Consider the following 14,015-nt stretch of genomic DNA (forward strand, 5'->3'; position numbering starts at 1 on the left):
AGCCCTCCCTTGCTGGTTCATTGGGAAAGATGTTATTGCAGAATAAATTTCATAGTGACAAAAATTCCCCATCCTTAACTTTTTTGTTTAATTCCACCTTTACAAGTTCATTTCTCTAAATCCTGTTTCCCTCAAAAAAGTAGTAAACTCTTCTTGAAAATGTCATTCTTTTAGATTCAGTTTCCATTAAAACCAATTCTTCAAGTTTCCAGACAAAACAGGAGGAGAGCTACGGATTAACCAAAAACAGAGATGAGGTTTTTTTTTTTTTTAATATGAGTTGTCCTATGTGCCTAGAGTGAGGAGCTTTTTAGGTAGGAGATATTTGAAATTTGGGAGCAGACAAATGTTTCCAAATGATCCACTCTGCACGGTTCTTTAGGAGTCAAGTGAGCCAGTGTTAGCTGTGTTTAACCTTTAGGAATACTACAGTATTGGAGTACTGAACAATAACCAAAGGGTTACTGTTTTATTTCTATCTTTGTATACCTGATACTTAACATGGGATTCAGCTTCTTGACAGGGCTTGCATGAGGTGATTGTTAATCCACTCTTTTTTCTCTGGTGAGATGGAGGACCACCAGATTTTATCATTCTCCCTGAATTTATGCTCTGCAGACCCCTGGCTGGCACTATCATAAAACCTGAGAACATCATCTTTGCCTTCCGCCTCTCTGCTGACTTTTTTTTTTTTTTTTTTTTAGGATTTCAGGACCTTTGCATCTATTCTACAGCTAAGCTTTCTTTTATAAATTGTTTTCTTCAATTGTAAGGTCCCTAAGAGGAGGGACTCTCTCTCCCTCCTTCTTTCCCTCTTTTCCTACTCCTCCCTCCCTCCTTTCTTCCCTTCCTCTTTCCTTACCCCCTTTCTCTTTTTTTTTTCTCTGTCTCTGTCTGCCTTTTTCTCTGTCTCTATCTCTATTTCTGTTTCTGGCTCTCTGTCTCTTTTTCTTTCTCTGTCCCTGTCTTTCTTTGTGTGTGTCTGTCTATCTCTCTTTCTATTTCTCTCACTCTTTGGTTTGTATCCCCAGAGTTTAGCACATAGTAAGTACTTTAAAAATAAGTGTTCATTCCTGAGTTTGTCAAAGAAAACATAAAACAATGATTCTAAGCCAGTGTGGACATTAAATGTCACAGGCTGTTTATAGTTCAAGTAAAGGCTTCTAGCTGGGCTTGATTCATTTCAGTGGAGCCATAGGTCATACATATTATGGTTTACAAACAATATACTTATTAGGCTTTCTCAATTACTGCTGGTATTCTTTGCTTTATAGAATAATGAAATGATAGCTGGCATTTAAATTAAGACAGAGACATTTTTATAAATAGCTGACATTCATTAAAGTCTGCAAAATACTTTCTAGGCATTATCTCGGGTGGTCTTCACAGTCATATGAGGTAGGTGCTATTATTATTCCTTTCGTAACATATGAGTAAACTGAGGCATATAAAGTTTAAAGCTTGTGCACACAAGATTATATACTTAATTTGAAGCAAGATTTAAATCCAAAGTGTTTTTGTTTGTCTATTTTGAGACTGAATCTACCTATCTTGCCCAGGCTGAAAGTCCAGAGGTAGCTAATGGACCTGATCTCACTGCTGATTGATTTTGAAGGTTTGGCTTGCCTCTGTTTCCAAAATGGGCCTAGTTGAGCTCTCCTTAGGTATCTTGGTGGCCCTTTGTTCCCAGGAGCTCACGTGTTAGAGGCAAACAACGCAAAACCAATTGGATTAGTTTACTGCATCTAAAAATCTCATGCTTGATTAATCCACCAGGTTCAACTTCCCACATAGTAGATATTACAGTCATGTTCTACTATTTTCATGTATGGTCTTTCTGATATACAATCTAATATGTACTTTATCTAGTGATGGATGATTAATTGGACCCCTATTTTATTCCAATTAGTATTAATCAGTTTCATCTGATTCCATAGAGGTAGTGATTTTAGCAATTGATTAGTATTATACTCACCTATGCATATATATTAGTCAGTCTAGTTTTTAATTTCAAACTGTAAACCATAAGTTCATCTGATTGTTATGAATTGAATTTGTTTAATCAGAGGAACTTAACTAGAGGAGCTCCTTTTTTTCCTACTAGATGGGAGACCAAGTCCAGTGTGATGGAGATGACTTAATGATATGAAAAGTACTCCAGCTATTTTTGTTTCCCCTTAATCCTTCACCACTCTATTGCCCCATGTAGGGAGATGGCTATAAGCACTTGGCTAGCAAGTGACAGTTTGCCAGCCCATGGCCTGCCTCTCTGCTATTGGTCAGTGTGGGATGCTTTGATATCATAACCATCATCCCAGTCCATAAGTCTGCCCACTAACTCAGTAGGACCTCTTGAAAGAGCAAGACATGTCAGCTAATGTATGTAGATCCTCCTGGAAGATCAAGGTCAGGGTTACTCTTTTGTATCACCTGGGTTTCAAGCATTATGAAAACTAAGACACTGGAGAAAGGGGGGCATCTCAAATTGTGGAGAAAATCTTGGCTCCTACTCATTAAACAGGGCCAGGTTCCTTTAATAATTTCTTATTAGCTTGGAGCGCTATCTCAGTAGTTTTTCTTGTAGATTGAACTTCTTTGGGCCCATGATCTACTGTACCACATTGCCCCAACAAAAGAAATTATAGAAAGAGCGTGGAACGGAGGGGAAAAGACCAGGGTTTAAATGTTGGCTATTTCTCACTGCCTATGTGACAGTGGCTCAAATGCCTAGTCCTGCTGAGATTTCTTTATTTCCAAAATGAGGGGGTTGGCCTGGATGATGTTTGAGAGTCTTTTCCAGCTCTAAATCTATGATTCCAAGAATAGCTCATTATGGTGCCCATGTGCACACAAACATACACATATATCTGCACATGTGCACACAAACACACACAGATTTTCTGCTCCTTCATGTGACCCATGCCTTCTAGTATCACTTGATGAAATCATCACGAGCATTTAAAGCTCTGGAAATATTATTATGAGGAAGCTCCTTCCCTTTAAGAATCAGTGTATACTACTTTAAAGCACCCCCTGATGCTCAGCGTGGCAAACAATTTGTCTCTTTCTGTATCAAGTCTATTATTTTCAAAGGGTTTGCACATGAAAATATATTACTGATTTTAAAATCAGTCTTCTTTCTTCACTTTCCTCATTTATAAAGCAAGTGGGTAAGTTGCATTAGGTGAATTCTAATATCCCTTCTGGTGCTTCAGAAGAACTTTGAAGGGTCTTTCTTGCCATTAAATTGACATGTTAGTAGCAACCTTACATAAATTCTGCTCTAAGTTTTACTTACAGTGTGGACTCTCTCTGGCACCTGTCTTCAGGAGAAGTCTTGCAATAGGCACATTGTTGGTCATAATAGCAATATCCAAAGGTGTCAAGCCTTCACTGTTAGGTGTATTTAAGTCTAGTTCTTCAGCAGTATACTGATACAGAAGTATCTGCACAGCATCCATGTCCTGCTGCTCCACAGCCTCGAACATCGCTTCATTGCCCTGGAAGTTCTGAAGGATGATAAGAATACAAATCAAGTCAGCAGGGGAAAAGGACCTGAATTTGAATTTCATTTCTATGGCTTATTCTACCTATGTAAACTAGGACAAGTGCCTAAATCAATCTTAGTCTTATCTTCCTCACTGGTAAAGTAGGTTGGTTGCATTAGGTGAATTCTAATGTTCCTTCTAGTGGTCAACCCAAGTTATCAAACTTGCTTAGGTTGGTGAATCATCATCATCATCATCATCATCATCCAATATATACAATTTCCCCTTTCAGGGATTAGGGGTATGATGTCCCCAAAGTCTGGAAAATCCACACAAATTTTTTTGCCCTCTCATAGATAGAAATTAGATTTTTCTCTTTTTCCTTTTATGGGATAATAAAAGTACCTTATTGTAAAATTGGAGTCAGTAAATAATACTGTACATATGTTGTGCATTTCTGAGTTTCTATATCTTTTCTGGGTTGTCTTCTGGACTTCATCTGTGGCTTTCTCAAACCCCACTCCACCCCCAAGTTCTCATTTAATTTCTTATGTTGAACCTTGATATATCAAAATTTTGATGGGGGAAATGGGATATGAAAGGTATAATTGTAACATACAACTAATATCATAAATCATTAATATTATTAATAATTGAATATATCTTATATATATAATATAGAATTATAACTAAGGACTATAATGCATAACAGAATAACCAATATAATTGATATTAAATTATATTGTATCACATATCGCATTATATTATTATTGTTAGTTACAAAAATAACAAATACAATAATAAAACAAATGTCATTTATATATCTTAATATTACAGTATCTATATAATGTTAGATAACCTCACCATTTTGATGCGGTAATTAAAGCTCAACAAAGCTTACTCAGAGTTATACAGACAGAAGTGATTTGAGGGAAGGTCCTTTGATGCCATATCTTTTTACTGAACACATTGTTCTTCATGCTGTACTTTAAAGTTTATGAAACAATTTATATACATTCTCTCTTTTCAGCCTTACAACTCTGCTGTTGTGCTAGAGACTACAATTAGTCAATAAAAGTTTATTGAACTCTTACTATGTGTCAGGTGCTGTTTTAAGCTTTGGAGATATATACAAAAAAGGGCAAAACCATGCCTCTGTTCCTAAGACATTTGACTTTTAAGTGAGGAAGAGGTCATTTTCAGAAGGTAGGCTGAGTCCTGAAGGAAGCCTGGAAAGATAGGAGATAGAGATTTGACAGAGAGGCTTGGGGAGGCTCAGTGACTTAGCTGTGATCTTATGGATGATAAATGTCAGTTGCGACATTTAATTTGGATATTCCTCATTGCAAGTCTACTCCTTTATCAACTATATTGTTTGCATCTTAGTTGGATCATTAAGCAACTGCTTTGTTGTATGGGGAGAGACCATTTCAATGACCACATTTCTCTCTGAATTGTCTGGAATGGGATTCAATTGTGATACAGTAAAGATTTTTGAAGTCAATACTTTTTATGTTCACTGCTACATTGTTATCTTTCCATCATCAAGTAAAAGGCGCTGACTGCTGGATCAATCTGTATGTTCAGAAGAGCTTTGATAATAAGTCTACATTATATAACATATTATGACCCAGGTAATTGGTACTTAATGAAAGGCTAGGAGTCCAAAATACATTTACTCAGAGAAAAACTATTATATAAGTTAAGCAGAGTTCCAGGCCAGCAAGTACAGACTTGTTTAATTCATCATGTGAATTAAATTTGGTAGCTAGGTGTCCTGAGTCAGGAAGACCTAGAGTTCAAATCTGGCCTTAGACAATTACTAGCAGTGACCTTGAGAAAGTCATTTAATTCTGTAGGCCTTAGTTTCCTCATCTGTAAAAAAACAGCTGGAGAAGGAAATGGCAACTATGTATCTTCACCAAGGAAAGTCCAAATAGGGCTGAATTGGACATGCCTGAAAATGACTCAAAACAAAATTAAATGTATAATAATGGAACTAATTCTCATTCTACTCTAATTCTACTCATATGGTAACCTTGACATCCTCAATTCTGAGCCCTATTGGATCCCAAATCTTTAGATCTTCATGGAATTAAAGATGGATGGTACAACAGAGATTCTTTCATCCTTTCTTCATAGTTAAGGTAATTAGACTAAGAGATGTTAAATATCTTAGCTAAATATTCAGGTATGAGATTCAGGTCATAGATGACTTTCAAACAACTATACCATAAGTGCCTCCAAATCTTGAGGGGAATACATTATATTTGGGGATTTTTGTGGCTTTATCAGAGACACAGTAAAACATTATTTATAGAATTATGTGGCAGTTGCTGTCTGAATGGGTAGCTCATGAGTTAATCACTATCAATCAATCAAAAAGTATTTATTAATTGACCATTATATGCCAGTGCCAGGTACTAAGGATACAAATACAATGATTGAAGTAATCCATGTTCACTAGAAGCTTACATTTTAATACAGAAGATCAGTGCATATGTAAAGATTTAGAGAATAAATATAAAGGGAATAAATTCAAATATGTACAAAGGTAAATGTAAGGTTTTATATTTTCAAATAAATACAAAAGTAAATATAAAGGTAGTAAATGCAGAGTTATTTGAAAGGATCCCTATTGAGTGGATCAGGAAAAGCTTCATCATGGTACTTAGATTGCATCTTGAAGGAAGAGAGAGATTTTGTGAAGCAGAGGAAAGGAAGAGATTCATTCCAGATAAGGGGCAGATGAAAGATGGGAGACGGGAGATGAAATATTATATGTGAAGAATGGAGAGAACAGATTCTATTTTCTTATCTGCAAAATGAAGGAGTTGGAATAGACCAGAGTTTCTTAAACTGTGGGCCACAACCCCATATGGGGGTCATATAACTGAATGTAGAGTTGCAAAATTATAATTTGTTATCAGTAAATGGTTGATTTGTATACCTATTCTATATACCTATATACTTGGGGTTAGGTAAAATTTTCTTGGGTGAAATGCAGTCACAAATGGAAAAAGTTTAAGAAGCCCTGGAATAGTCAACTGAGGTTTCTTCTAGTTCTAGAGCTATAATCCCAGGAAATGTAGTGTGGTGGAGGCAAAAGGTATTAAGGAACACACAGTTTGGCTGGATTCAAGAAGACAGGCAGGGAAGTGATGCTCAGTAGGGTTGGAAAGATTAATATTGGGCTGTAAGGGACCTTAGAAGCTAAATAGAGGAGCTTATATTTGATTTTAGGAGCATTAGAATGCCACTGGAGCTCTTTGAGTCAAGGAATGACATAGTCAGATTTATGCTTAAGGAAAATTACTTTGGCAATAATGAGAAAGGTGGAGTGGAGCAAGGAGAAATTTGAAACAGGGAGGCCAATTAGGAGGTTGTTGTAATAGTATCTGAGAGGCTATGGAATCTAGAACAAGATAGTTCCTTTGTGAGTTGAGAAAAGAGGTTGAATGTGAGCAATGTTGAAGAGAGAAGAATGGCATATGTTTGGACAATGTTGTTCCCCTGAAGAAGTTTCTAGAAGATTTATGATTCAATTTAACAAGAGTAGGCACTTACTATTTATAGAGCACAATGAAATGCTTGAGGCACAAGATGGAAAAATAAGTCCCTGCCTTCAAGAGGTTTACATGTTATTGGAAGAAATATGATGTAAACATAAAAGTAAATATTTTCTTAAGTTTTATTTAAATTTTAATTAATGAAATAAAACAAGCATCTCTATAATATAGTGTAATAAAAAGATTGCACATGAAATTGCAAATTGAAAAAGGAAAAAAATAAATGTACATATAAGTAAATATGACCTGTACAGACTAATTTCAAGAGAATATTAAGCTCTGGAGGTTGAGGATAGGCCTCATGGAGACATTTGACTTGATCTTTGGATGAAGCTAGGCATTTAAGAGATAAAAGTGAGAATACAGAACAATCCAAGTGAGGAAAATAGCTTATGAATTAGAGTGAAAGGCAGGAAACAACAAAGTCAGTTTTACTGGAATTCAGAATGCATAAAGGGGATTCAGTGGACTAGGTGGTTGGATACTAATTGTGAGGACCTTAAAGGCAAAATAGAGGAGATTATAGACAAGTCCCTTGGGCAAAGCACTGGACTTGAAGAGAGGAAGACTTGAATTCAAATCCTCTTGTAGACATTTACTAATAGTGATCTGAGGCACTTAATCTCTGTCTTCCTAAGTTTCTTGCTAAGCACAGTAACTCTGTATCTATAGTTTTTGAAGAAGTATAAGTAATGCAAAGCATTTCTCACAATAAGGAGGCCAAGGAGTCCCAGAAACTATTTAGCCAGAAAACTCTTGACCTTTAAGCCAACTGAAAAATATGTGGCAGTCAAGAACATACTGATTTAAATTAGAAACTTATTTTAAAAGCTTTAAAGAGGAGTATTACAAGCAATAATTTTCACAGTATAAAATAAATAAGGCAGGGAGTGATTCAATGGGTAAACACTCAGACACTTCCTAGTTTTGTGACTCTGAACAAGTTGCTTAATTTTTTATATATAATTTTATTTTTTATTGAAATTTTTTATTTTCAAAACATATGCAAGGATAATTTTTCAGTGTTGACCCTTGCGAAACCCTGTGTTTCAATTTTTCCCCTTCCCCCCACCCTGCCCCCTAGATGGCATGTAATTCAATATATGTTAAACATGGTAAAATATATATTAAATCCTATATAGGCATACATATTTATAGAATTATCTTGCTGCACAAGAAAAATCAGATAAAAATGAGAAAGAAAATAAAATTCAAGCAAATCACAACAAAAAGAGTAAAAATGATATGTTTTGATCCACCCTAGTTCCCACAGCCCTCTCTGTGGATGTAGATGGCTCTCATAAAATCATTTGGGATTGGGCTGAATCATCTTATTGTTGAAAAGAGCTACATCCATCAGAATTGATCATCGTATAATCTTCTTGTTGCCATGTACAATTATCTCCTGTTTCTGCTCATTTCACTTAGCATCAGTTCATGTAAGTCTCCTCTCCAGTCTTCTCTGAAATCATACCTGCTTATTGTTTCTTATAGAACAATTACATTCCCTAACATTCATATACCATAACTTATTCAGCTATTCTCCAATTAATGGGTATCCATTCAGTTTCCAGTTTTTTGTTACTATTAAAAGTGCTGACACAAACATTTTTGTACATATGGGTCCCTTTCCCTCATTCAAGATCTCTTTGGGATATAAGCCTAGTAGGAATACTGCTGGGTCAGAGGGTATGCTCAGTTTGATAATTTTTTGAATATAGTTCCAAATTGCTCTCCAAAATGGTTAGATCAGTTCACAATTCCCACCAACAATGTATTAGTGCCCCAGTTTTCCCACATCCCCTTCCACATTTTTCATTTTCTTTTCCTGTCATCTTAGCCAATCTGAGAGGTATGGCTAGAAATAATCATGACTAGAATGGTCTTGTCATGACTAGAATATGGTTTCATATGACTAAAAATGGTTTCAATTTCTTTATCTGAAAATTGTCTATTCCTGTCCTTTGACCATTTATCAATTGGAGAATGGCTTGAATTATAAATTTAAGTCAATTCTCTATATATTTTAGAAATGAGCCTTTTATCAGAATCCTTGAATGTAAAAAATATTTTCCCAGTTTATTGCATTCTTTTAAATCTTGTCTGCATTAGTTCTGTGTGTACAAAAACTTTTAAACTTAATATAACCAAAATTATCTATTTTGTCTTCAATGATGATCTTCAGTTCTTCTTTGGTCACAAATTCTTTCCTTCTCCATAGAACTGAGAGATAAATTATCCTATGGTCTTCTAATTTGCTTATAATATCATTATGTCTAAATCACGAACTCATTTCTACTTTATAATGGTATACAGCATTAGGTGTGGGACAATACCTAGTTTCTGCCATACTAATTTCCAATTTTCCCAGCAGTTTTTGTCAAATAGTGAGTTCCTATCCCAAAAGCTGGGATCTTCGGGTTTGTCAAACACTAGATTACTATAGTCATTGACTATTTTGTCCTGTGAACCTAACCTATTCCACTGATCAATTACTCTATTTCTTAGTCATTACCAAATAGTTTTGATGACTGCTGCTTTATTATATCATATATTTATTTATAATATAAACTATATTGTTTTAGGTGTGGCACAGGTAGGCCACCTTCATTTGCATTTTTTTCATTAATTCCTTTTATATTCTTGACCTTTTATTCGTCCAGATGAACTTCGTTATTATTTTTTCTAGCTCTATAAGATAATTTCTTGGGAGTTTGGTATGGCATTAAATAAGTAGATTAATTTAGGTAATATTGTCATTTTTATTATATTCACTTGGCCTACTCATGAACACTTGATGTTTTTTCCAATTGACTCGATCTGACTTTATTTGTCTGGAAAGTATGTTGTAGTTGGATTCACATAGTTCCTGACTGTCTTGGCAGATAGACTCCCAAATATTTTATATTATTGACAGTTATTTTATTTTATTTTATTTTTTATTTAATAATAACTTTGTATTGACAGAATCCATGCCAGACTAATTTTTACACAGCATTATCCCTTGCAATCACTTATGTTTTGTTTTTTCCCCTCCCTCCCTCCCCCCCCCCAAGATGGCAAGCAGTCCTATATATATTAAATATGTAGCAGTATATCCTAGATACAATACATATTTGCAGAACCGAACAGTTCTCCCACTGCACAGGGAGAGTTGAATTCAGAAGGTAAAAATAACTCGGGAAGAAAATCAAAAATCAAATAGTTATTGACAGTTATTTTAAATGGAATTTATCTGTATCTCTTGCTGTTGGAGAATCACTTAATTTTTGATTGTTTGACAAAATGGATCCACTGGCAAAGGAAATGGCAGACCAATCTAGTATCTTTGGCAAGAAAACCCCAGATGGGGTCACAAAGGGTTGGACGTAGCTGAAATGACTGAACAACAACAAATAGAGTAAGTAGTTGAGGGGGAAGTGGATCAGTTTATCCTGAGCATTGGGGCTGGAATCAGGAATCCTGATTTGTAGATGACTCAGGCAGAAACCATATAAATGGAAGAAGAATTGCTAGTGCTTTTATGTAGTAATGTTTTAAATCACTGATGATAATTGAATGAACACATTTGAACTCATTCTCTTAGGACCTAATACACTATTAATAATACACTAATGGGAGTAGCATTAGCAAATATGATGTAGTTAGGAGGGGTGAATAAACCTGATGGTATATAAGTGAAAGTGTTGTTGATAAGAAAATAACTGAAAGGTCTTCAGGAACCACTTTTGAACCAAATAAATAATTTCGGAAGAATGGAAAAAAATCACGTTTACAAAAACAACAGTAAATCCACAGTGAAGAAGATATCATCAACTATTGACCCATGTATCTACCACCTCATCTGTATAAAATTTTACTTTAAAAGCTTATGTGCGCATGCACTAAGGATTTGCATAATGATAATTTGAGAAGGAAAAAAGAGACTTTTGCATCCATTTTTATAGTCATACAACTGAGGGATGTAATAAGTAACATTCTCACAACTTCTATTTTTGTTTTTAAAAAGGGATATAACTTGTGAGATTATAAAAATGCCATAAAGATTCACCTTGGACAGAATGTCTCACATAGATTAAACTCAATCAAGGCTCTATGAAAGATATAACCATTTTATGAAGATAACTTTGTTTAGTGCTCTTCTGAGTGTATCAATACCAAGTGATGTATAAAATACTGATTTAATATTTATTAATTATTTATTAGGTGCTAGAAATTGTACAAAGTATCAAAAATACAAAGAAAAAGAAAAAAAAGATTTGTTTCCCTCAGGTATTTTCCAGTGTTGCGGAATATTCTATGCAAAATCAGAATAGGGAGGTATTGTCCATAACAAGTTTCTCCAAATGCTCCTTTTGCAGACGGTATTGGACTGGTTTCTTCAATTGCTACACAACTTAGGTACCTTTAAAGAAACATAGAGCCTCCATACTGCAGGGTCTCAGGAGTGTAAGTGAGAATTGGAAGGAAACTTATTTTTGCATTATTTGAAAGGGTATCCAAACCAATCATGGAAGACAGACATTGTTAAATTAGAATTATTAATAATATAATAGAATAATTATTAAAATTATTAAATTAGAAACAGAGAGAATTATAGATTTACAACCATCATACTCCTTAAGATAAGACCTTAAGACAGTTTGGTACAACCCCTTCATTTTACAGATGAGAAAATTGTGGTGGAGAAGTTAAATGAGTCACAGAAGATTATATGGTGAAAGGCAATGCCAGGATCTGATTCCATTATCAACCAGTGGACAAATAGTTATTAGATATTTCCAATGGTTCAAACACATGTTAGGTGATGAGGATACAGGGACAAAAGTGAAAACTATAACTGCTCTCTTTCATTCAGTGTATATGTATAGGGATATACTAAATACATGTAAAGAAGATGTCAATCAATTATCTCTTATAAAGTACTTAAATTGTGCTGGGCACTGCTAAGCATTGGAGTTATAGGAAGGCAAAAAGACAGTCTCTCAAGAAGCTCATAACCACTACTACCTTTCAAGGATAAGGAAAAAACAAAATGTAAAAATGTATATTATGATAAACATATGTGTATTTATATATTAATTTTTATGCAGTATATATTTATAAATCTACAGTCCTCTCTCTGTGTTTCTTTTTCTCTTTCTCTTGCATAATATGACAATCCATCTATTACTTTGGATAAACATTATAGATGGATAATAGACTTACCATTCTCCCTTAAAGCTAGTGCCTTCCTTTTGTATTGAGTTGTGAATTCCTTAAGAATAGGAACTGTCTTTTAACTTTTCTTTGTATTTCAGCTCTTAGCATAATGCCTGGCACATCATAAGTACTTAATAAATGCTTTATTTATCTGATATGTATTGTGTTTGTGCATATTTATGAGCTGTGTCATCATTAGACTGTGAGTTCCTTGAAAGCAGCTACTATCTTTTGTCTTTTTTATATTCCCACTGCTTAACATAGGGCCTAGCATACATTAAGTTCTTAATAAATGCTTGTTGACCAACTAGATTTCATTTGTGATGATGCTTTCAAAATTATCTAAAGTTATTTCTTTCTGAAGAAGATTCTTTAAAAGTGGGATTTTCCCAGTGATGCTATATATTAGGGAAAATCTTAAAACTCTTTGGTTTGGTAAACACTAAAATAGCAAATGATTCAAAGGGCAATGTAAAAAATGCTTAGCGGGTCAGTGGATTGCAGTATATTCCATCAATGACTTGAATGCAAGAATTTATGTGGAAGTCATAAGATTTTTAAGAAAGGGGAATCTTAGAGAACATTTCATGCAATCTTAATTTTACAGATCAACAGTAATGATATGACCAAAAAAAGAGATAGGAAGGCCACATATCAAGAGTGAAACATAATGGATGGACAACTCAAGAGTTGTACTGCTAGGACTACAATATTAAAAGAATCACAGGAAGATCCCTTCTACATTGATTATAATTCTTTGTGGAAGATTTGCAGAAAGACATGAACAAGAACTATGAAGAAGGAAAGAGTGTAGAAGGATCACAATTTATAACATTAGAACAAGTATCTTCATTGATTAGATCATGGAGCCAACTGTTGATGAAGCAGTGTAGTGCTTGCTTAAGATTCAAGTGTAGCCCTCTCAGATTGGCTAAGATGTCAGGAAAAGATAATGATGAATGTTGGAGGGGATGTGGGAAAACTGCTTCACTGATGCATCGTTGGTGGAGTTGTTAATGGATCCAACCATTCTGGAGAGCAATTTGGAACTATACTCAAAAAGTTATCAAACTTGCATGCCCTTTGACCCAGCAGTGTTGGTACTGGGTTTATATCCCAAAGAGATATTGACAAAGGGAAAGGGATCCGTGTGTGCAAAAAAATGTTTGTGGCAGCCCTTTTTGTAGTGTCTAGGAACTGGAAATTGAATGGATGCCCACCAATTAGAGAACGGCTGAGTAAATTGTGGTATATGAATGTTATGGAATATTATTGTTCTATAAGAAATGTTCAGCAAGATGAATACAGAGAGGCTTGGAGAGACCTACATGAACTGAAGCTAAGTAAAATGAGCAGATCCAGGAGATCATTATACACTTCAACAACAATTCTTTATGATGATCAATTCTGATGGATGTGGCTCTCTTCAACAATGAGAGGATCCAAATAAGTTCCAATTGATCAGTAATGAATAGAACCAACTACACCCAGAAAAAGAACACTGGGAAATGAGTATGGACCAAAACATAGCATTTACACTCTTTATGTTATTGTTTGCTTGCATTTTTGTTTTTTTCTTCTCAGGTTATTTTTACCTTCTTTCTAAATCCATTTTTTCTTTTGCAGCAAAATAACTGTATAAATATGTATACATACATATATAGTATTTAACATGTATGGGACTATCTGCCATCTAGGGAAGGGGGGGTGGAGAGAAGGAGAGGAAAAGTTGAAACAGAAATTTTTGCAAGGGTCA

General features: G+C 34.8%; 1 protein-coding gene across 1 annotated transcript in view; it reads right to left on the minus strand.

The window, feature by feature from the left end:
* Window positions 1-14,015, minus strand: part of ANKFN1 (ankyrin repeat and fibronectin type III domain containing 1) — a 405,379-nt gene that overhangs the window by 153,552 nt on the left and 237,812 nt on the right. The window contains exon 5 of the mRNA XM_051994242.1: window positions 3,299-3,509. Coding sequence (XP_051850202.1) covers window positions 3,299-3,509 — 211 coding nt within the window. The remainder of the gene's footprint in view (window positions 1-3,298; window positions 3,510-14,015) is intronic.

This window comes from Antechinus flavipes, chromosome 4 (assembly GCF_016432865.1).
Source record: "Antechinus flavipes isolate AdamAnt ecotype Samford, QLD, Australia chromosome 4, AdamAnt_v2, whole genome shotgun sequence".
In the NCBI taxonomy this organism is placed as follows: domain Eukaryota; kingdom Metazoa; phylum Chordata; class Mammalia; order Dasyuromorphia; family Dasyuridae; genus Antechinus; species Antechinus flavipes.